The sequence below is a fragment of the Varroa jacobsoni genome, unplaced genomic scaffold (assembly GCF_002532875.2).
Source record: "Varroa jacobsoni isolate VJ856 unplaced genomic scaffold, vjacob_1.0 scaffold_1242, whole genome shotgun sequence".
Taxonomy (NCBI): domain Eukaryota; kingdom Metazoa; phylum Arthropoda; class Arachnida; order Mesostigmata; family Varroidae; genus Varroa; species Varroa jacobsoni.
This window is the reverse complement of record NW_019214144.1, coordinates 50,527-72,803: the sequence shown is the minus strand read 5'-3', so window position 1 is coordinate 72,803 and position 22,277 is coordinate 50,527. Positions and strand designations below refer to the sequence as shown.

Below are 22,277 nucleotides of genomic sequence, written 5' to 3'. Positions count from 1 at the left end.
CTGTACTGGTCGTTCGAGAAATTCGAGTTTCCGGGAAGTTCGTGGGCAAAAATCAATAGACCGCATATTATTATGGTAATCACGCTGATACTGGCAATGGTCCAGCCGAGGTAGACCATCCAGGTAGGCCCGTTAGCGATGTAACGATTATATTTGACGATAAAGGCGGCTAAAATCGTGGCTATAAAGGTGATAGCCAAGCAAACTACAGAAAGATAGCGCACAAATATAGAAACGATACTGAAAATGGGTGAACTTGATTTTTGATCGGATTTCGATCGTTTTTGGTAAACACACAAACGACTCTTATATGAATTCTTTTCGCTGTTTGTTTTATAGCTTTAATTGGCTATGCAAAGGCAAACTGATATCATTGAATGAGGGACCCAGTAAAAAGAGAAACGTGTACAGTGCGTTGATGCATGAATATATGTATATTCCCAGAGACTGTACGACCCACGCCTTAGGCATACTACCGCCTTACGTACCGACGACAAGTTGGCGCTGCCCATAACTGGAAGGCAAAAACTGCCGTAAAAAACGAAAAGAGGGTTTGAGGCCATGTAAATCTGTTCGTGAAGCATTCATTACTGTGATGCAGTGTAAACCATCCGAGATCTGAAGATCTTCAGGGAAAGTGTGGACAGTCGAAGGCCTGGACGAATCGATCAATTCCGGCCCATCCCGAGCTGAAGAGTTTTCTAACTGGAGCCACAGTATAATAAAGCAAGCTAAATATTTTGATTTAGGTAAAGTAATTAGCTTTTACTTTACATAGATCCATACTAAATATAGATCATTTTAAAAATAATCACATCGGTCTTAAATTACAAGATTTACATGCACCGACCACAAGTTCCACGACCACTGCGACATACTATTCATACATATGGGCCCGCGTAAGTGGAAACTATGGATCTAAAGAAGAATAACACCTAAAAGACGAAATGCTATTGATAGATGTGACATGAGCTGATCAATCTAGTAGTAGTTATGATCTTTTAGCTGCCGTCACAGTAGTAAAATAACCAGTTTGTAAACGTTGATATTTTTTTGGCACTGATGTAAATATACAGAAATGTGTATTTTTTCAGTTATTTGAGTTCAGCAAATAATAAACGTGTCAAGTATAACATAAATGCTTACCTCAATAACCACATCTAAAGGTGTATATTTGGAAATAAGTAGGGCACACGCTACGATCATATAAGCTAGCAGTGTACCAATTGAAAGCATGTCGACCAATGCTTCCGTGTTTAGCATGCAGGCACAAATTGCGGACAACAACGATAGGACATACATAGACACAACTGGCACCTGAGACTTATTCAGGACAATCGAGAACGACGTGAAGAGTAGGCCATCTTCGGCCATCGCATACCCAACGCGGGTCATAGCAAAAACCGTGGCCATAATTACCTGCAGGACCGTTTGCTCGTGTTATTCTTCGATATGTAAAATATAAATATGGAATATTTTTTTTAATTATTGTTATAGTACCTATACTCTATGGCACAAATGGTCGGATTCCATAATAAAGATAATTATAACTTCGCAATGATATATATCTATTATTCCACATGAGTGATGAGATATTATGATAAAAATGTCACAAACAAGCTATTTATTAAGCTTGATATTGAGGGGATTCGGGTGGCAGATAATACATAGGGTCGCTCACAGGTGTTATATTTGATAATGGTTGGGAGGGAAATTTGGTTGTCTACTGAAGTGATCGAATGCCTACATTTCCTGTTTATAGGCCTGAATTAAAGGTCGGTTTTTGAAATTTAATATTATACCGCGATAAAAGTCAAACTGGTATGAACCACGACAGAGAAATATTTACCAAGAATCACATAAAGGTATCCAATACCTCAAAACTTACCGTTGACATTCCGGCAAGAGCTCCGGCGGAGACGATATACTGAGCCCAATAAGCCTGATGAAATTTTAATGCTTCAAGTAAACCAGACGTAGAACTGATATCGGCGAAATACATCTAAAAATGTAATTTAAACATACATTACGGAGTAGGCACTAGAGTCAAGCACATGGAATCCAAAGGTTTTCAGTTCTAACCTATGTGAATTAACATGGCCTTGTGCTTGCAGATCTACAAATTATTATTACACGTTTGAATAACAAGTTATAATAAAAAAAAAACTGATACTTTTATCGTGATGAACTGTGTGCAAAGCTACTCGCCTACCATTAGCGTGAGTACGGCGGCAACGAGGACATAAAGTGTGGTAACGATTGCCATAGAAACTATGGTGGCTACAGGAAGTGACTTCTGTGGATTGAGGGCCTCCTCGCCCGATGCGGCGATCGCGTCGAAACCCACGTATGCATAAAAACACTGTGCAGACGCCTACCAAAAAACATTTATTGTATTCGATCGCCAGAAAAAGCGATACCCTCAAAGAGCTTTTCTTATTAACACATTTATCAATGTTGAGGGGTTCAATGCTAATTGAGGTCTGTATAGATCATCAATTATATTGAGTTTGCAAAAACAGTTAAGCTAAAATGTTTGAATGATTTTCAAATGTGTCTATTTCAACGCGTTGATCTCAGCCAAACAAAGCTTAAAACTGCGATCTGATGTTTCTTACTGTAACTGAGGTTTCTCTCCGAGGTAGACCAAAAATCTCCTTACTTGTAAAACACCGCTAATTCCGTACGGCATGAATCCGTTGATGAATTCTGGATGATCTTCCTTAACGAAATTCGCATTGTTTTCATGGTACTTCCAATTATCGAAATCCGCATAATAAAAACCCACTCCGACAACGGTAGCAAGGACTACTACATTAATACCCACGAGCGTATTATTTAGTCCCGAAGTCGTCTTTACACCGAATGTCATAAAGATCACAAATCCCATTAAGATTGCAAAAGCCAAGAAATCCGGAACTTCCGAAAGATAGGGATCAGTGGTAGAAAACTCTCCCATAATAGCTCGAGTTCCGTTGAACACGACATACCCAGTTAACGAATCGATGTATGCACTACACGCCCGAACGCACGCCGCTGTTGCGAGCATATTTTCGAGAAGAACGTTCCAGCCAACAAAGAAGGCCCAGAACTCGCCTATCGAATAATAAACGTACGAGTAGGCTGAGCCCGAGCGTGGATAGCGTACTCCGAAATCAGCGTACGCCAAAGCCGCAAGGAGTGACGCAACTCCAGCAATCAAATACGAAAGGATTAATGCAGGCCCCGTAGTGCCACGTGCAATCGATGGCGAAAGTACGTAGATTCCCGAACCCAACATATGACCAATGCCCAGCAGTGTAACGTCGTATGACGTTAAACACCGTTTGAGATTCGTGGACATGATGTCCATAGTGGACACCTCCTTCTTCCGGGATAACATGTTGATGATCCACATCTTGACAAAAATTTTGTTCTAGAACCGACCTATACAACTGACAACGACGATAAACACCAGGTACTAAAGTCTCCTGACGACCTTGTTCCTGCTAGCACATAGGACGATAACGAGAAAGTAGAATGTCCTTTCGTTGACTTCGTGACGATTGATATCGATCGCGTCCATATTACAGGAGATCCAGATGCCGGTAATCTGCGCCCAGGATCATTTTGGCCACAACTCTATCAATACCGAGCAGAGTGAGAAAAACCATTATTCGCTAGGTGCCACTTCGTAGATGTTGGCTGTTGCTGTCCTATTACGATTGTCTCAATAGTTACGGAAAGGCCGTGTAATTTGCAACCTAGTGAACCCCGACAGGTTCCAATCTGTTTACGTAAGGGTAGGTCGATAGAGGCCGAGATAACGGGTGTTGTTTTGTGAATAGAATCGATTCTGGGAAATGGTGAAGCTTTACTGTCGCACCGCAACTTGCATTTAGATACAGACTCTTTGGTTTTCGAATGTCCGTTTGACTCGTAAAATGAACGGACAGACATAAACCTCTGGGATAGTATTACTATTATCACGATGATTGTGATCATTCAGAGATCATTGTCATTTTACCGTCGGATGTTACAGTGATCAACTCAGCTTCAGTCCAGTGGGAATATTCGGATCCAGTCTCGCAGTCTCAGAGAGATCTCACGCCTTTTCTTCCTATACAGACCAACTAGCAAACGCATACAAGCGCGGGCAGTTAAAGATTACCGAACATTTATTGTTGTTAGCAGTTGCCACCGATACTGACTCTACAACGACGGTAAACGGTGTGACCACTGAACGTTTAACAGCGTCTCCGACTGTGCGCTTGTGTATATATGTGTGCGTGTGCGTGAGGGAAATATGCTATGGAATAGACAGATATATATATATATATACATATGAAAAGTCGCCTATAAACAACGCTCATTCCAATGCTAACTGCTTCGGTGCCTCAATGGCCGCAGCCTGTTACGTTCTTTCACAACTAGTCAGCTAGCTCTTTCGGCGTATAGCGAGATAAGTCCATAAACTCGCCCGTGTAAGTACATTATCATCAGTAACAGGAACGGCAGTATAAAATGGAGCTGGTCGTTTATCATAAGAAAAGAGTACACAAGTCTCATAAATAGTTGTTAAAAAATCGACGATTTCCATAAGATATTAGAAAGAAGGCCATTTCGTTAGCCCAAAACCTTTAGGTAACTTTCTGTTACATTCTTTTTGAGACTAAAATCTTAGCTAAATCAACCTTTCAACCGACGTTCGCGTTTGTGTGGGCGTGGAAACTTTCCGCGTATACGATACGCATCTAAATCTAACTCAAAGAAGATCACCGGCAACTGAAATAGTATCTCGAACTCGAAAAATTAAATCGGGTTATTTTTATCGACTTTTCCATAACATAAGCTGTAAAAGTCTGTCGACCGTGAACGCTATCGGTAGACAATTTTTATGGGTGGACAATAGGCAGATTGATCCCCTCCTCTACACGTTTAAGTAAATTAGCGACACTGGCCGTATCTGTGAGAGTTCATTGAGAGCTCAGGGCTCCAGCGGTTACGGATCGTTTTGCCCTTATAGGCACTCCTGTTGGCTTCTTACTATTTATTAGCAATGATTTATATCGATAGCAAACTGCAAGTTGGAACTCATCAATGAGACCATAATCAATATTTACCTGAGTTCCCACCCGTTTCATAGTAAACACAAGTTTAGCTCTAATCTGAATACTAGAACTTTTTCATTGATTGGGACCCTGGCAAAGGTAAACGTGTTGAATACGCTTATCACAGATAGGTGCCTTTTACAAATCATTGGCTACGCGTCTCATGTAGCAGTATTCTAAAACTACTAGATAACTTGATTCACGCACACAAAGAACTTTGGATAATTTCTTTAAGGTATTCTGCTTTCTAACGACTTTTATGCGGTTTATCGACTTCGACGGAATAAGTACAATGACTATCTTAGCTAGGTTTGTGGACTTTTAGTTTGGCCTAGAGGCTAAAATAGATTTGTTAGATTGTCGGGTACCATTATTTGATGGCAATCGGTATTTTGCGACCGGGCATCGTCGAAGTTCGTTTGTCACCTTCCTAGGCAATAATAACTAGAGGTTTCATAGTTTAAAGCATGATCATGCAATACTTCTTACGAAAAGAAGGTGAGACATCTAAAACGTCATTTGCATTCCCTTAGCCAAGGAATATACCGCGCGAATTAAAAGTGCGTATTTCCTTCATCTATCTGACGATACTTCATTTCCTATGCTTTCGCTGAGTACATTCGATAAATGAGGATGTCTTCACCTATGTTAGGTTCGCGATATGTTGTCTTCGTATTCCATTTCGTTGCCATATAATGAACTTTCAGCGTTCAACAGCTGTCATTTTGTCCTTTCCTTCATTCCTCACATTGAGCCGATCCCGTCAGTTACGTTCAGTTTGCGCGATACTCATGAGAAACACGTGATGCCACGCTGGCAATGGTTCATCTCCGTCGATTCTGTTCAACTGTGTGTGTGACGTCAACAACGTTGTGGGGCTAAGTCCGCAGGTCAAACCTGCCTTAAGATAATTCTCCCTTACCGGTTCCCAAAGTTACAAAGATGCTTTACCAGCAAAGCTCATGACCGCTTTTAGACACTAGCGTTCGACTTATCGATATATATATATTTGTATTTGTCATAACACAATAATCGAGTGTTTTCAAATTGAAAATTTCAAATGTCGGTAGACGCGGCCACCGTTCGAGAAGGCTATTTCGCTGAAGTTCTTTCGAAGACACGACGACAACGACTAAAATTGGAAAGCTTATTGGGGCAACGAGATTTGCTTTTAGCAGGAATACGTGCACAAACGCATCTCAGTCTTAAGTAATTAATCGAATTAAACTTTTAATGCAATTCCTGTTAACTTCTAAGGAAAACTTTTAACCCGATCTACGTACGCCTACCTCTGGATACTGCTCCCGAAGTTCCCTAGTAAGGCTCATAAATAAAACTATGGATTCGGCATATCGTACAAGATAATAATACAACAATAGCATTGAACAAACGATAATTTCTGATAACATATGCAAAGGACGTTGGCAGTTGTAAGGCAACGAATTTATTCACGGTGTTAAATGATTGGTAAGATCGTAACTGTCCTATACTTTTATGGCAATAAATAATTACTTACCATCGATCTAACTGGACGCAATCAGTTAGCAGTGTAACTCAACGTTTTTGAGGCAAACCAATCCCACTGACCACCATATCTAACGTACACTTTTCTGTGAGTGACTGTTCTGTGAGAGAAGAACAAGGCGAAAATCGCATTGTCTTCATCATTCATCATGGCAGGTCTAGATTTTGTTTTAGCACCATAGGACACAGTATCTGAGGGTCTTAAGGTTACTGTTCTACACGAGAACAATTAGAATCTAAGTCAGGGTGCCGGACTAACTAGCGGAACAAGCGACTCCTCTATTTCTCGTACGTAATAAAAATTACCGCGAATTTTGTTCAACATGAACAAAACGATACATTCTTTTATTGCCTGTGTCTTGCAGGTTCAGAATTTGGGACTACATAGTTCCGGAAGTTTAAAAGTTAATTTAGGATTAACAAGCAGAACACTTAATTCGTTTATAGAAAAGTGGTGGATTTTTTCCAGTGAACATACAGTTTAATTGCACGTTTCTTATATAAAGCAGTGCACGTACCGATTTGCTGTGATACTCAATTACATAAGCCTGACACAGTCTAGCCGCTAAATATCGTACGTGCTGCACAGAGAATACGCGTGCAGTTTTTTTTCGCATATTATGTTAGCTGATTCTTAAATTCGATTCCTTCTTTAGATTCCGTAATATTATTGAGCTCCAGCGTGATATCGATTAACCCTGTTCGTAATGAGACTTGCCATACCACGTAGCTCTTGGTATGTGTTGTTAGGTAGATTAAATGTCTTTCTTGTCATGTAGGGATGGAGTGACTAGTCTAAGACGACAAAGCGACACTTTTATGGTATTCCAATATCCAATACTGTTCTAGAACACGTACGAAAATCTCGTTTTTTTTTTTTTTATATTTGCCCGGCTGAAGCATTGAAGTATTCTATTACACTGCCTAGGGCTCTGTTGCTCTAAGATATGGATTTTGCGGGTATACGCCTGGCTTCGCTTAGCCCTTCCCTTGCGTTCAACCTCAGATAAGATAAACAGGCGCCTCCCATCGGAAATCGACTCATCAGAGTCAGGCGTCTAGACCTCACATGAGATATGAGCATCAATCCGAGCTCGTTTTCAGAAATCTCCATTCCCGTCAGCGTTATATAATACTCTTTGGAGGATGTCCGAGTATTTAAATGTCGATAAATAGGCCCATTTTTGTTTCACAGAAGGACACATGTCAAATGCCAGCTTATTCATATAATGTATTGGTACATGCACTATCGATAAAAATAAGAATCCCGCACGTGTCTGAACTGACTTTCTGTATTGTTGGCTTGTACAAGCCGTACTGCGTTTACTTTTACAAACCTCTCGCTGGCCGTAACCATGCTTCACTTTTCATTTCATGTGCAACAAACTTATTCGGATATAATGCTATTGTCAAACCACTACGGTTATAACATAATAGTTATATATAATTCGGAAAGCTTTTCCTGATGCAGATGAGGCCGGCCTAAACCTAGCAGTGGTCAATATTAACCCATAATTCTTCTTTAGAAAATTTCAAAGGACCATTCACTCTGATAAGTGAAGAGGTATCGCGAATATACTGACAAAGTGTCCTATTATTTGAATAATACATATCTGCGCTTATCAAATCTCCTCTCTCTCTCTCTCTCTCTCTATATATATATATATATATAACAACAACAACAACAACAACTGAAAAATTTGGTCATTTGTTCGGCATGCGCTCAAAGTAGAGTGTAGTCTACGATGTATATATATATATGAGACAATTTTTTTGCAACAAGCCTTAAGTTTACTTGTAGAAAAAAATGAAATCGGCTTATTTTTTTAATAGTTAATATAAGCGTAATTATTTTCCTTTGAGTTAGAGCAATTACTAGATTTAAGCTGGTTTTTTGGCAAGTCTTGCGATTGCTGTAACAGCACGTTCTAGAACGATCCAAAGCGGTTTGCATATTGTAGAAATCCCTGTAACCTAGCTTAATCATATATAGTCCTTGTTCTTTTTCATGAATTACTTACAATTTATTACTTACAATTTACTGAGCCTTGAAGTATCAAGCCAACAAAACTTTGCCATTCAACAAAGTGATAACAAGAGGGATGTCGACATTGGATGCACTAAATACAAAGGTACGAAGGTGGGTGGGTGGGTGGGTGGGGAGAGCAGTTTTGACAAACCCTGGACTGATCGGGTTGAAAAAGAAAACGTTTAGTAGCTCTACGTTGTTTATGTTACGATGTCTATCGTAAGGTATTATTAGCATGCATTACGACATCGTGACGGTGCACACGACTGTATAACTAAGAATCATTCTATTCTTGTTATGGGATGGGCCGAAAGAAAAGCTAGAGCTAGTTTCCTTTCAGTCGCTTGCCCACGTGCCGTAGGAGTAGTTGATTCGCGTCTACAAGATAATAATAGAATTGAGACGGAAAGATGTCACAAACAAACTATATAGGTTATTGCCGTTCGTTCTGCCATTGAAATAGAACGCAGCATTTTATTTATATAATCTCGGACCGTGTGACTGATCTCGGTCAGTTCGTGGTCTTCTATTAGTCATCGTCTCGTTAGTTGCAACTCTGGCAGACCTTATATATTTATACTCGCCCCCGGGGAATGTTATTAAACTGAAAATACGTATACATAGATAATAATCTTCAGATATATTGCGCTCATTAGAAAGCTACTGTCTGTTTGTATGGGCACCTTATTTTGTAAGTAAACAGTGTTGCGATATTGAGTTGGAATCACCATTTCGCATGTAATTATCTAGCTGTTCAGGCGTCTTAAGGAAAGCTGTGGCATAATACACGTGGACCTTGGACTACTAGGTCTTAGGTTGAACGAGACCAGAAGAGAGTCCTTGTTGCTTTCAAACAAGGACTCTCCTCTAATCTGTCAAAAGAACCCTCTACAGAATTTGTGTGAACAAAGAAAACAACTAGACTGTTTATTATGATTTCTAATTTCTAATTTATCATAATAATTCGATTTCGAATTAAGCGAGAAAGAGAAGTCGTTGCTCAAAACACTGATAACAACACATTATACACATAGTTCAAAATCTGAAGTAATTTATAATATCCTATAAACAGATATACTTGAATAACAAAGTGTACACATATATTCTATATTTTAAGTAAGCGAAACGTTTTAATTTACCTGTGTTAAACAAAGAGTTTCGGCCAGTCCAATCTACTAAAATATCAAGTTGATGACGACGACGTTTGCACTACAAACATCCAATGAGCAATATTGTTGTAAAAATTATCCTGCTTGTTTGTCTTTTCAGCTGGCAGCAAATCTCTTTTAATTGGTTAGCTATGAGGGGACCAGGACCTCTTAATGTGTTAAGGGCAAGAAGATAGGCAGGTACGTGGCCTGCAAGTGCCCGTCAAATTTGCCCGCTGCACGCCCAGACCTGTAGTGGTGAACGCAGTGACTGACATGTGAATAATAACAGACGTTTTTTTCGATACGACGACATTGATGATGTCTTGAAGTCGACCATCCAAACAAGGCTTTATGCATGTATTATGAAGGACTATAGACAGGCCAGATACTTAAAATACTGAGGAGCCGCATAGGTACACATCAAAGTCCATTTCGTAGTTGAAATAGGCAAGTGTAATAACTCCTGTGGAGAAATTCTCAAAGTTATATAAAGTTTCCTTCATTTTCTAAGTGTCACTTACACACGCGGCATGCGAGCAGCACTGAAGATCCAGTATCACGCCCGTTCATACGGGCTTCACGACATCTCGCGCTATGGTTGTGAAAAATATAGGCTGTAAGCTTCACTCATCCTTCCGCAGTGGCAATAGGTCGTTCACCGACCCGTCACAAACGAGAAGATCAACTCGATGCTGATGTCAATTCATCAAAATACCATATACTAGACTTCGGGAAAAACCATCCCAGGAACTCTAGGCTGTTGTCTGTAGAGACCAATTCATTTGGGTATGGTTCCAAATACGATTAACATCAAGTCATGTTTGTAGGCTAGAACGAAAAAGTTTAAAAGCTACAATCATGCATTTAGCAGAAATTTTAGTGTCGGTGCACAAAGGAGTCGTAGCGGCAGTCAAGGCTAGAAATAAATAGCTAGATCTCGTGAACCGGTTGACTTTGAAGGGTGAAAAACAGTATCAATATCTGCCCGTTAAATGTTTCCCCATCATTTTTGGAGGCATAGCGGTGGCAAGAAAAACATACGCTCATCTACCCAGTGCCCAGAAGATGTTCTGATAAAGTTTTGCTCGAAGTGTTAAACCAGCTATCATCTTTCGGTTAAGGACTATATATACACACGCCATACTAACTGCGGGCAAAGCATTGTTTGGACTGTGCATTTGGCCGTCTCGGAGCTATCAGATTGTTTAGAGATAATAGAGAGACAAGAGTTTATTGGCGAGTAGCCGTACAGTCCTAGCGACCGCATATAACCTAATACACTATAGCGTAGGCTTTCGCAATGTTGAGCTAATAATTTCACAGTATATTCACATCTAGCGATAAATACTTCCGTTCGTAATAGGCGATTTAATTTACTCCACTTTTTAGGGTCCAGCCTCGTTCGGTACTCGGCGCCTGTCGCAAAACGTTTTTGCCTTCATATTTGTTTCGAAACAAACAAACTTCACGAAGTTTTATTATAATACAGACGTAATACGAGTACAGCTAAACACTTCTAGTTATCTTAGCTGCTGTTCCCCTTGTTTTCTACATTTGCATGTTATTTCATTTGACTACCTAGTTCTGCTCGTGTAACAATGCATGCAAAAGTCCGTGCACGTGTGCGCTTATAGGTAGACGATATCTGCACATATTATACAAATACCCTACTCCGTGTCATTACGTATCGGAGTGATTGTTAAGCAACAGCGTTCACGTGTTAACGGCGAACAATAACGTTACGACCATTATTACTACCATGGGGTGCGGTGATTATATCGTTATCCTAGGCGGACAGGCGGTAACAACAATAGCAGCAGCAGCAGCATTACTACCACCACCATCCCCAGCAACAACAAGAACGACGACAATATCGAGGTGGCTAAAGTTCCTTGGACCTAATCTTTATGGCGCAAACGTTTGCGCTCGGCAGGGCCGTTCGCCGTAGCATGCGTTCACGATGGCTGGCCGGTCTACTGCTTACCGACTTGGTAGGTCTTCCCGCCGCAATAAAAAGAGCCCGTCTAGGAAAGCGGAAAGATAGAGAATGACTTGTTAAGCTCACCAAACACTGGATTATGGCCAAGCAAGGCTTATTACTAGGTTACATTGCCAGTTGATTTTAATAGCTGCTAGCTTCCATGAACCTGAGACTATCGAGCCACGCTTCTTCTGGCGTCAGTCTCCATCGCATGCTCGTCTTACATCTCGCTTCGTCTCAGTCTAACCGAAAATCTTCGTTCTGGCAATCTGCCCCCCTTCACGGGGCTGGGAGCGCACACGATAAGCATGTAGGAACTTCTAAGTACACGCTTGAAGACGAACATAACAAACAGTATTTCACGATGATAGAATAAACTGTGCAGTTATCGTCTATGGTGACGTATGTTACATAAGACGTCGGATGAAATCATGGCCTGCGCCATTTTCGCGGAACAAAGTACCTTACAAGAGAGAAGTTGGATAGTTGTAGTGGACAAAAATAATTTAAAGTACTTTCGTGATTTATGCAAGCGGAATATATTTCTTTACTAAAGCTTGTAGACACAATTTTTTTAACTACTAACATGTGTTATTACTGAATTATTCACTACTTCAAATATGTGATTTTGTATAATCGTGATGTCGGGAAGGTATAGCAGCAAAGCACATACCTTGCATTTCCTTTATACTTGATAATGTTTTTTTGGCCCAACCAAAATTACATATAGCTAGTTAGAAACTACGTATTATCGAATACAAAATTTTATCCTTTTTTTTTTAGTAAAACTTTTGTCAGATAGTCTTCACAACGTCTTTTTAATCAGGTCTTTCAAATATTATTAAAATTTCTAAAAACACCCAGTCGAAATAGGTAGTGCACAAAAGTTTGTCAATTTGTCTACAGTTGCCGACTAACTATGATCAGGTAAAACGTATCGACTAAGATGCAACGTTTAAATTATAGCTTTTAGTTAGTATTATATGAGTGGGAACCGCGTCTAGCAGCTGGGGCATGAAGAACTCCTCAATTCCGATACCAAATCAAGGTAAAACTTTAAAATCCCGCTAGACTCATTCCCTTCCTCGTATCTACGTGCAGCTCGATTTTAGTGCTTGAACTAGGCTTAGCTTAGCATAACATTAGAGCGATCGGAAATCGTTTGGGGACGGTTAGACAAACAGCTATTGAATAGTACGCGAACGCTGCAAGCGGAACTTCAGCTACTGCGACAGGACTATGCAGAATGTAGTATAGAAGGAGGCCGTTTTGCCTTACGAGTATAGCGCTATTATACAAGGGTTGTGGGACACTATTCTATCGAAGATCGATGCTCGAGTGGGAAACCTATACTAAAACGAGATCACTGTTTTGAAACCTCATTCGCTTTAAAACGCACAAGAGTGAGATAAGAACACCATTTTTAAAAGAGGTCGAAATCAATAGCTATTCTACCAAGGAGAGTACTGCACCTTTTAAAGCGTAAAACAAACAATTCCATCACATAATAAATTAAGAGCATCATACCGAACAGATAATAGAAGATTCCTACGATACTTTCCTCCTCTTAGTACTCACAAGTGCATATATTTTAGTTTAGCATATATTTTCCCGTGTGATTTTCTTCCAATACTTATGCAGTTAGACATTATTTCTTACGGCTGGCTCACAGCATTGAACGAAGTATATCCACGCCCGCTTTTAAGCTTACATAACCACGTGTTCTCTAGTTTAGCAGGTAAATACGTCAACCAGTACGCTGTCACTGCCACGCTTATAGACCGCGTGGAACTGCCATTTATCATTTGACAACGCACGCATGATCCGGTCTTTTGCTTATTTTAGGGAAACACAAAAGTAAAGTTAGGAAATTTCAAGCGATCTTCGTTTGTTTCTCATCATTTCGGTAATATATTAGATTATAAGCTAAGCGTCTTGATCAGACCTGATGAGCGGTCGTCACTAAATGAGGTGTCATTTAGATTATTTGACTCCTTTTCGGTTGCTGGTCAATTCATTCATAAATATCAACTTGGTGAGCACGGCATTCTCAGCTTGAGTCCGTGCAAGCTCGGTCCGCGGTCGTGCGACGCTATTTTTCCAGAACGCACTTTAATGTAGATGAAGATGGGTATTCTATAGAAAAAAATCTCAGAGAGCTAGAATCCCGTTCATATCTTTGCCTTGGACCTCTGTTACGCTCACTAGGATTCCAGCTGACGCTTTTTACACATATGTTCTGTAATAGCTAGCTAATGGCGTACACAAACAAGCAATCGACCTCGAGGAGGCCTTGTGTGACATTTTAAGGGCCTTTAGCGTGGTCTGATACTTGGAGTGCCAAATTTTTTACTGCCAGCGACTCGTCAGTACTGGCCGTTCTGGGAGCCGTAAGCGTAAGAAAACAAGTTGCTAATGAAATGTCAGTATGAAGTCTGCCAAAGGCGTAGTTTATCGGTTAGACACTAGAGATTCGTCTGGACGATGATCTGATAGGAGCTTACTGACAACTTGTTGAGTATGTGCACGTTGTTGCACGGCAGTAAAGTAAATGAACTATGCTCAACATAGATTCTTTAAATGAAAACGATCAAATCTAGAGTACGAACACGTTTTAAAGATAAAATTAATTGAATTTTCTAGTTGCACATGTTCTTCGACCCTAGCTATTGAATGACGCATATATACCTCGCATACACATCGTTTTTCGCCATTGATTACATTCTATTTGTCTGATAGAACGATGACAAATCGAAACGTCAAAACTATTCTATGTCTGCTAGCTAATTAACACTATTGCACTATTGAAAATAAGCTCGTTTTTGCTCGACAAGCATATATACTATGTCTCTTCACCTATTTGCCTTTAGTAGTCCCTCGTGTAAACTTCGAACAGTTAGTTATCAGAGGATCGATAAGTTCGTTTGCGTTGCATTGATACCAACTCTGTCTCTAGTCGCAGATAATCTATCGTCACTGGCTCATCACATGATGTTTGACGTTTCAGCTCGAAGACGACGACAACAACAATAGATTCATAAAAAAATTATGTTAATAGCAACAAAAGTTGCCAATGTAATAGGCCGAACAAAATTTTACGGCAGTACAAAAGGTGATCCGAACGACAAGTATTACGAGCTATACAAGTAACAAGTAGATTGTTTCTACCGTCTATTTCTTTGTCAAGCTATAGAAATGTATGCCAAATAATTATTAAGGCAACGATTGAGTAAAGGTATCTCATAATAGCTATTTATCCTCTTGCCATATTTGCTGAATCACGCAGTCCCGAACACGGTGGGGTCGCATCACGAACCGACCCATAAAGCGACTCAATTTAATACTAGTTATTCATCAGCTATTGATTGAGCAAGTTAATGCGCAGCTAACCCACGTAAGAAAAATGACCCGTTCATTCTACGCGTGAGAAGAAAAAACATGCCGATCAAGAGGTCGCCATTTGAGAGATGCCAATAAGGGCGTCTGTCGAGCGTCCAGTTCTCTTTTACCAGAAATCACTGTTCACGAAATACAAACAATAGGATCGTGTCTATTCCCCTATAGACGTGCATTGTTACTACATAATTTATCTACCATAATTTAAGCTTGATTGCTCCGTTAAGTCGGTATATAGTGCCCAGGAGCAGTTCCTATAGTGTAAAGCATCTCGCTCTGGCGAGCATTTGCATACTGTGCAAGCTGTCTGATCTTTGAGGGCTGAAATTAAATCTGTTATGTCTTCCTTTTTTTGCAGGACCTTTACTAATAATATATTGGTTCGTATAGCTACAAAACCTTCGAGCAGCTGCATCCATCATCTTCTACATGAGCTTTCTAAATGTGATGTTATTCCGGCTCTACAACACGGCACTATATTGAAATATACAATATAATAACGTTTTCACTAAGCTACCGTGCCTGCACAATACATAACACTATTAATACTTTGGTATATTTTAATGACCACCCTCAAAGTTCGATTTAAAATAGTATCATGGGCCAAAAACTTAGACAATATTTCAATTTAGCGAACTCATCGTGCCCAAAGGTGGGCAGAGTAGAAGCTCTAAAATATTCAGAGAACTTTAGTCGTTAAGGCTGCGCTCAATGTCGCAGTGGGTACAGGCAAAAAACACTGGAATTATTCTACAATCAACAATTGCCCGAAAGGGGCAAGCGAATTGTTTTGAAAACCCCTTCACTAAACAAGGCCTCAAGAATCTCGTCTATATACATTTCAAGAAAGATCCTTGAGGGACGCCACTTGTAGGGCAGTTATAACATAGTGTTAGGTTTTTATGGTATACAGGAAGCTAATGTCTAGCAAATTTACTTACTGTTAAACAATAAACAGAAATTTTAAAGCAGTAGAAAAAAAAAATCGCACCAGGTGTGCCACGCGAAATAGTAGTTGCGACAGTCCTGAGCGTGAGTAAAATGGAAAAAATTACCAGCAAGCATTGAGCTTGATCTAGTAACGGTAGAGAACCCGAGAAATAAGTGAACATTATTGGAGGACCTCTTTGCGGAAATCAGCTTGAAACAGTTTGTCTGCAGCAATACCGTATATCCATGCAATAAACACCAATCCGAAACGGACCCCAGAATCCACCAGATTCTCGTCACCCTGCTCAATATGAGTGAAATAAAAGAAAAGGGCAGAGCAGGCTGAAAAAAGATGAAAGCCCTAGAAAAAATGTCAATAAATCATTGAACTTATCTGAAGCAAAGGCCATGAAGGTAACTTAAGACCCACAACCGTCGACGACATGACCATGCTCTTAAACCTCTTCACCTGAACCTTTTTCAAAAACCTCATCATTCACACATTTCTAATATATTATCTTAGTATATAATATAAGAATATTAGTAACCTATTTAAAGCAATTACAGATGTACAGGCAACACTCAACCATACGTTGTACCTCCGGAAATTTTTAGCGTAAAAGTAGAACCTGTCTGCAAATAGCAAATCCAGTAAAAAAATAAATCAATCGGAAGAGATAATGTACCTGTAAGAAATGACACAATGGTAACTTTGCCCGATCCCACTGCAGCACATCCATCCTTGAAGAAACAGCTTCGGTCAGATTGCTGTCTGTTTACTGCAAGCTTAAAACATCATTTGTTTTACGCTCCGTTCGCTCAAAACAAATCATGGGCATAGCGGACAGTGGGTTTATGCAAGGCACGTCTACAGTTGAAAATCCTATTTTAAAGAACTTTAAGCTGCAGCTCTACGCCGTTAGGAAAGAGATATGTGCGCCCACTACGCCACTGGATGAGAATGATCGAGGCAAAATTAACGATATCGTTGACATTTTTAACCGACTTCATTACCCTTACGAATTACAGACACAATTTAAGGAAAGTATTTGTGTTTGAAATTTCAGATAAAGATCGTTTTCCTTTAACATTGGTGAGCTTTGTTCGTTTGAGGTTAGAACACGATAAACATGAAAAAGTGATTTTAGTAGCTCAGAAGAAAGTTACAAATAAAAAGCAAATTGCTTATTGTAGTTATAGCTCTAGCGTACGTAAAAGGACGTCTCACCTTAACTATACCAATTTTACGTATGTTTGTGCTTGCCTCTTTCTATTCCATTAGATTCCACGGTTGAAAAATCTCTCTTGGGTTTTTTAGGTTTACGGCGAATCTTGTTTCTGGGTCTCTCCCCCCTCTCTCCCACTCCCCTCTCTCCCTCTCCCCTCCCTCTCTCTCTCGCTCGCTGAAAAACGGTTAGGATTTCGTCTGCCTGTTTATTTCAAATTGCTGTCATGAAAAATTCCAAGTGAACAAAAAATGTGTTTAAGTTTCCTGTAGTCTTTTGCTTACTGCTGTAAAGTTAGTAGATTATGTTTACTTATCAATAGGTTTGCTACGATAAAAAGCTTATCTCTTACTTTACTAAATCCGTTTGAGAGCGAAGACAAATAATATGACACGATAACTCTGAACATAACTGATTTGAACCTTACATTGCTACACTATCTTTTATTTATTTCGTCATCGTGTGGAGCTGAAAATAGTTACCATGGCTTAAATCTAAGATTTGATTTCCGCAAATCCGCTTAAGGCGCCAGCGTACTAAAAAAACAACTGTATAAAAAAGTATATTTTAACGGGGCTCTTGTATCATAACGATGAAGGGCGAGCGTAACAGCGATACATCTGTTCTCGAAGTGTTTAGAACGGACCCACTTTTAGTATGCGCAAACACTGGGGTGTAATAGAATGCCTGAAAAGAAATTCACTCAGTACAAATCTCTTCTGGCAATGGCAGTGGTAACCGTATTGTTATTCATCAATAATATTAAGATTACTGACAATGAACGTTATTATATCGTTCTTGGTGACTGAAATTTTGATTACGAAAACGTACCATCATTATCAATATTTACACATTTACGTACTAACATAACCATGTTGGCTGAACTAAGCTGAATACATGTTTTTCTCGAAACGCACATGTGGCTCCCTCATCCTGGTAAATATATGCATTTCCCCTCAGTGAGAAGATAACACTTTGCTCTAGATTGTGGACTGTTACCTAACGAAAAAGCTTACGTTACGTAAACGAAATTATTACGTGTAACACTCTATTACTTAAAACGACGTTATTTGAAAAAGGTTTTGCGAAACGAAAACTGGAACGCGCATTTACTTTGTAACTTAGAGCTTCAGGATACGATTCTAAGTAACAGCGAGCGTCACAACAATAAACGTAAGACGCAACGTCTACGAGTAAAACATTAAGCAGCCTTTAAACCTAGAATGTAACTATACCTATAGAGAAGTATAAGGTAAATCGTCGATAAGCCATTTACGGGGATACTCTAACCCTTAGTTACGATAATGTCCAATGTAACTCTCACAGCGAAAAGGATTCGAAATATTATTAAGAACCTTAAAAAATCCACTACTACTCAGAAGTGCTTCGAAAAATCTAGACATGTCTGAAATAGGTTCTCTATTCCTTCAACACATACTCAAATAGTATAAGCGATTTGGCTAGCAGCCTGCTGCGGTAGCTTACATAGACACGAATCAAAGCGCGATCGCAGAAAAATACAAGACTAAGCAGACGTTCAAATAATGCAAAGAAGCGTTCTTATAGTTATTCAAATCCTCGATTTGTACAAGAAGGTAGAACGTGATGTGACGATATCTCATTTGCGCAACAATAGAATGAGACAGGACTCATAACCAGTATTAGTTCCGACCTGTTAAAGATGGCAATTCTAAAGGAGAAGTTAAACAATACTGCGAGCCATTTTTATATCAATTATTTCACTAAACCTGCCCCTTTGGTTTTTCGAGAAACAATTCTCAACAGCACAGCTTCTCGTAGCTATTAAAAATATGGTATTCGATTGGTTTCAGTTTACGTGTATAGAAATAGTATAACCAGAAGTTTTGTTTTTTTTAATATGCCACCATGTTCTTAAGAGCGAAATGTAGCATCTGATTTAGGAGGCGTATATTATGAAGGGTAAACAGCGCTAATGCAAAAAGTTTTCCACGCTTCTAGAATGCTACGAAAGCAATGTGGGAAACGTCACGTCGTACAGAACTTTGATGTTTGTAGCTGAGGTAGCGTGCAATGTGAACTTGGTAAGATGGAACGAGAGTAATAGCAAATTTTAAACTAAGACTTTAGCCTGTGGATAATCTAATGGAAAAGGTAGACAGTTGTCCTACTTAAAAAAATAATGTGAGCCCATCATTCGTGTAGAGTTTACACTCGATTAACTTGAACCTATAAGAGGCCTAAGACAATTTGAGATGCACCGGCTAATCGGACGCAAGGGCAAAGGGTGATGCCCTGGTTCCTCAACATGCTGTTCTATACAATGCGATTCTATTACACGGCGTTAAGGCCAAACGACGTTCAGCAACTATTCAGCCCATCTAAAACGACAGACTGCTGCAAAAAGGAATGCAAGCCTCAAGCTCCGCGCAGAGCTGTCGTTCTCATAACTGACTCATAAGTGTCTGACGTGACTCTCACTAGAAATATACATTGGGGATGCCAGACCTAAGCTGTAGCTCCTAGAAAATCTATGGGATAAAGTATGCGATATTGAAAGGCGCCCCTGAGCTACTGATTGGCGCACTTGAGCTTTTTATCTGTGTGCACTCCATTAGAGATACTAAAATAAATAATAAACGATGAAATAAACTATCGCATACGCTTCGTACGAGGACGTGCTTAACGTGCAGATGTCACAGCCGCCTGAGCAAGAAACTAATTTTCAAAACCATGTTTTAGATACTGAAGCGGTATTTTTATATCGTCGTCGGCCTTCTTCAAGACCTGTACAGAAAGATGTCCGCAAAAATTATTATAGAAAATGAAGCTATTTTGGCCGAAGATAATCCAGAGAGCTACTAAATGAAGGGTGAGTGATGGCCATCACGATACGACAGTTTAGTCTCTCAGCTAACTATGCCAAAAGATCCTGCTGGTGTTCTCCTGTAAATCCGAATTACTTTACTACATTGAAAAAACCTAGCTAGGCAGAGACAGATGAACGTCACAGTATTTCACCGTTTTCCTTGTTATGCATAAGTTACTGATGGTATATTTCGAAAAAGCGTGATACTCTATGGCAAGGCATTATAGTGAATTGTAATGTAACTTATAGAGCCACTTGAACAGTTGACAAACGCTGTACATTGTACACCGTCGTCCGTCCGTTGAAAAGAACAAATCAGTTCAGTATTGTCTGTACCTACCGAGCTGGCAGTACGCAATAGTAGGATCTTCCTGTACATGAAATCTCAAATTTTCCAGTGATCTAGTATCTTCATTAGGACAAGTACGATAGACGCAAACCGACAATTGGCATAGCGTATTATTTGATATCTTTCCGAACTTCGAAATATATTGTAATGCTAAATGTTTTTATAAATAGCCCCTAATTCTGGTTACTCTGAGCATGTTCCGCTGTAATCCAATCTAATAATTTCAAATGTCACAGTGGCCGCAACTTATGTCCCAGGTGTAAACATTTAGTGCTATCTAGGTTTGTTGTGTTACCAGCTTTCAGACTCGTATTTTCATGTTAATAAATCCGAATTTGTGAAAAGGCCTTTAAACTCTGGCGTGTTTTCATTCGGCCGTGTGATGACTTCTTCTGTAACACAGACTGGCACTCATGAGGACATTGCTATGGCTCGGTTAATTTTTATATGACAACTATTTCGGAGGTGACAAACATTGGACGTACTCGTTAGAATTCGGTAGTGCCTTGCCGTGAATTAAATTGATATTGAAAAATTATTGACAAAGCGGCGACTAACTGTCAACTCATCTTATCACATCAAAATTAGAGTTGCTTAAGCGGTATAATTTTTTCCACTTTTTTAAAGGAATTCGTGTTCTGATTAAGGCTACGTTGGCTAATTTCCACCTCCTGGTTGAGTTAAACAACTGGAAAAACGCTTGCAGGCCTTTATTTGTTACTTACCACGTTTGTTTCTTGAGACACAGTTCGCTTGGAAACCGTTAAAAGTTTTAAGTTGTTGCAGTATTCTTATTATGTCGTTATTAAATATGGTTATCGCATATGAGACGAAGGACGCATTGCACTGTTTATAAGCATTTAAATTTGCTATTGTCAATATATCACCCTTTTTTAAAGGAAATGAAACTCGAATGTATTTCCACAGCGACCTGTTCTCCGTAAAAAACCTAGAAAGGATAGAGGCAATCATACATGGTACCTAGTCCATTAACGTCTCTAGAAAGGCGCACTAACGTCGCTAATGTTACTTCACTTGAAAGGACTTTTAACGAGTGTACGCTGCATCGTTTCTGAACGCAACGACCGCTGCAAGGCTACCCGGAGCCTATAAATAACTGTTCCTTGCGTATTTTCAACTTAGGAATCAGAATCAAGATAGGATTAAGTTACATATTAAGCAAATGTTAAGCTTATCGACATCAGTGCTCGAACAGAGCATCCTGCCGAACATTTTTGTTTCTAGTGTTCAAGAAAATGAGGCGGGAATCGATCTGTTACTAGTAGGAAAACTCATAGGAAGGTTACTAGTAGGAAGAATCATGAACAATATTCAGGGCCCCATTTTGAACTGCATCTTTTAGAATTTCATTTAAATGGTTAAACTTATTTTTTAAGAATAAATTTTATCAAATCACCTTAAAAACAATATTGACTATAAACTAAAAAAATGTTGTCGTCATTCTATCACTATGAAACGCGACGATCTAGAATTACTAATTCTGTTCACATCAGTATTACTAGGATTTACAGGAGTTACAAGCTCAGAAGGGCAACGATCAGGTTCGGTTCACATTGCCGCTTGTCAATGCAATCGCAAAAGGAACTTAACCAAAGTCTTCATTAGCTATATACCATACTATTACAAATTGTTCAATTGAATGTTTCCCGCTGATAACCAAAGCTTTGAATCATTTTGTACTTGACAAGGTTTTCATCCACATAAGGAAGCATCGAGTAGCTACAACCCTGTA

The 22,277-nt window shown here is 39.5% G+C and overlaps 1 protein-coding gene across 1 annotated transcript in view; it reads right to left on the bottom strand.

Annotated features, from left to right (window-relative positions):
• LOC111267929 (cationic amino acid transporter 4) overlaps positions 1–4,233 on the bottom strand; it is a 5,173-nt gene extending 940 nt beyond the window's left edge. Inside the window, exons 1-6 of the mRNA XM_086971505.1 lie at positions 2,663–4,233; positions 2,213–2,374; positions 1,889–2,002; positions 1,147–1,419; positions 489–705; positions 7–205 (exon numbers count right to left, since the gene is read on the bottom strand). Of these exons, the coding sequence (XP_086827631.1) occupies positions 7–205; positions 489–705; positions 1,147–1,419; positions 1,889–2,002; positions 2,213–2,374; positions 2,663–3,397 (1,700 nt within the window). The 5' untranslated portion in view covers positions 3,398–4,233. The remainder of the gene's footprint in view (positions 1–6; positions 206–488; positions 706–1,146; positions 1,420–1,888; positions 2,003–2,212; positions 2,375–2,662) is intronic.
• Positions 4,234–22,277: the final 18,044 nt, after the last annotated feature.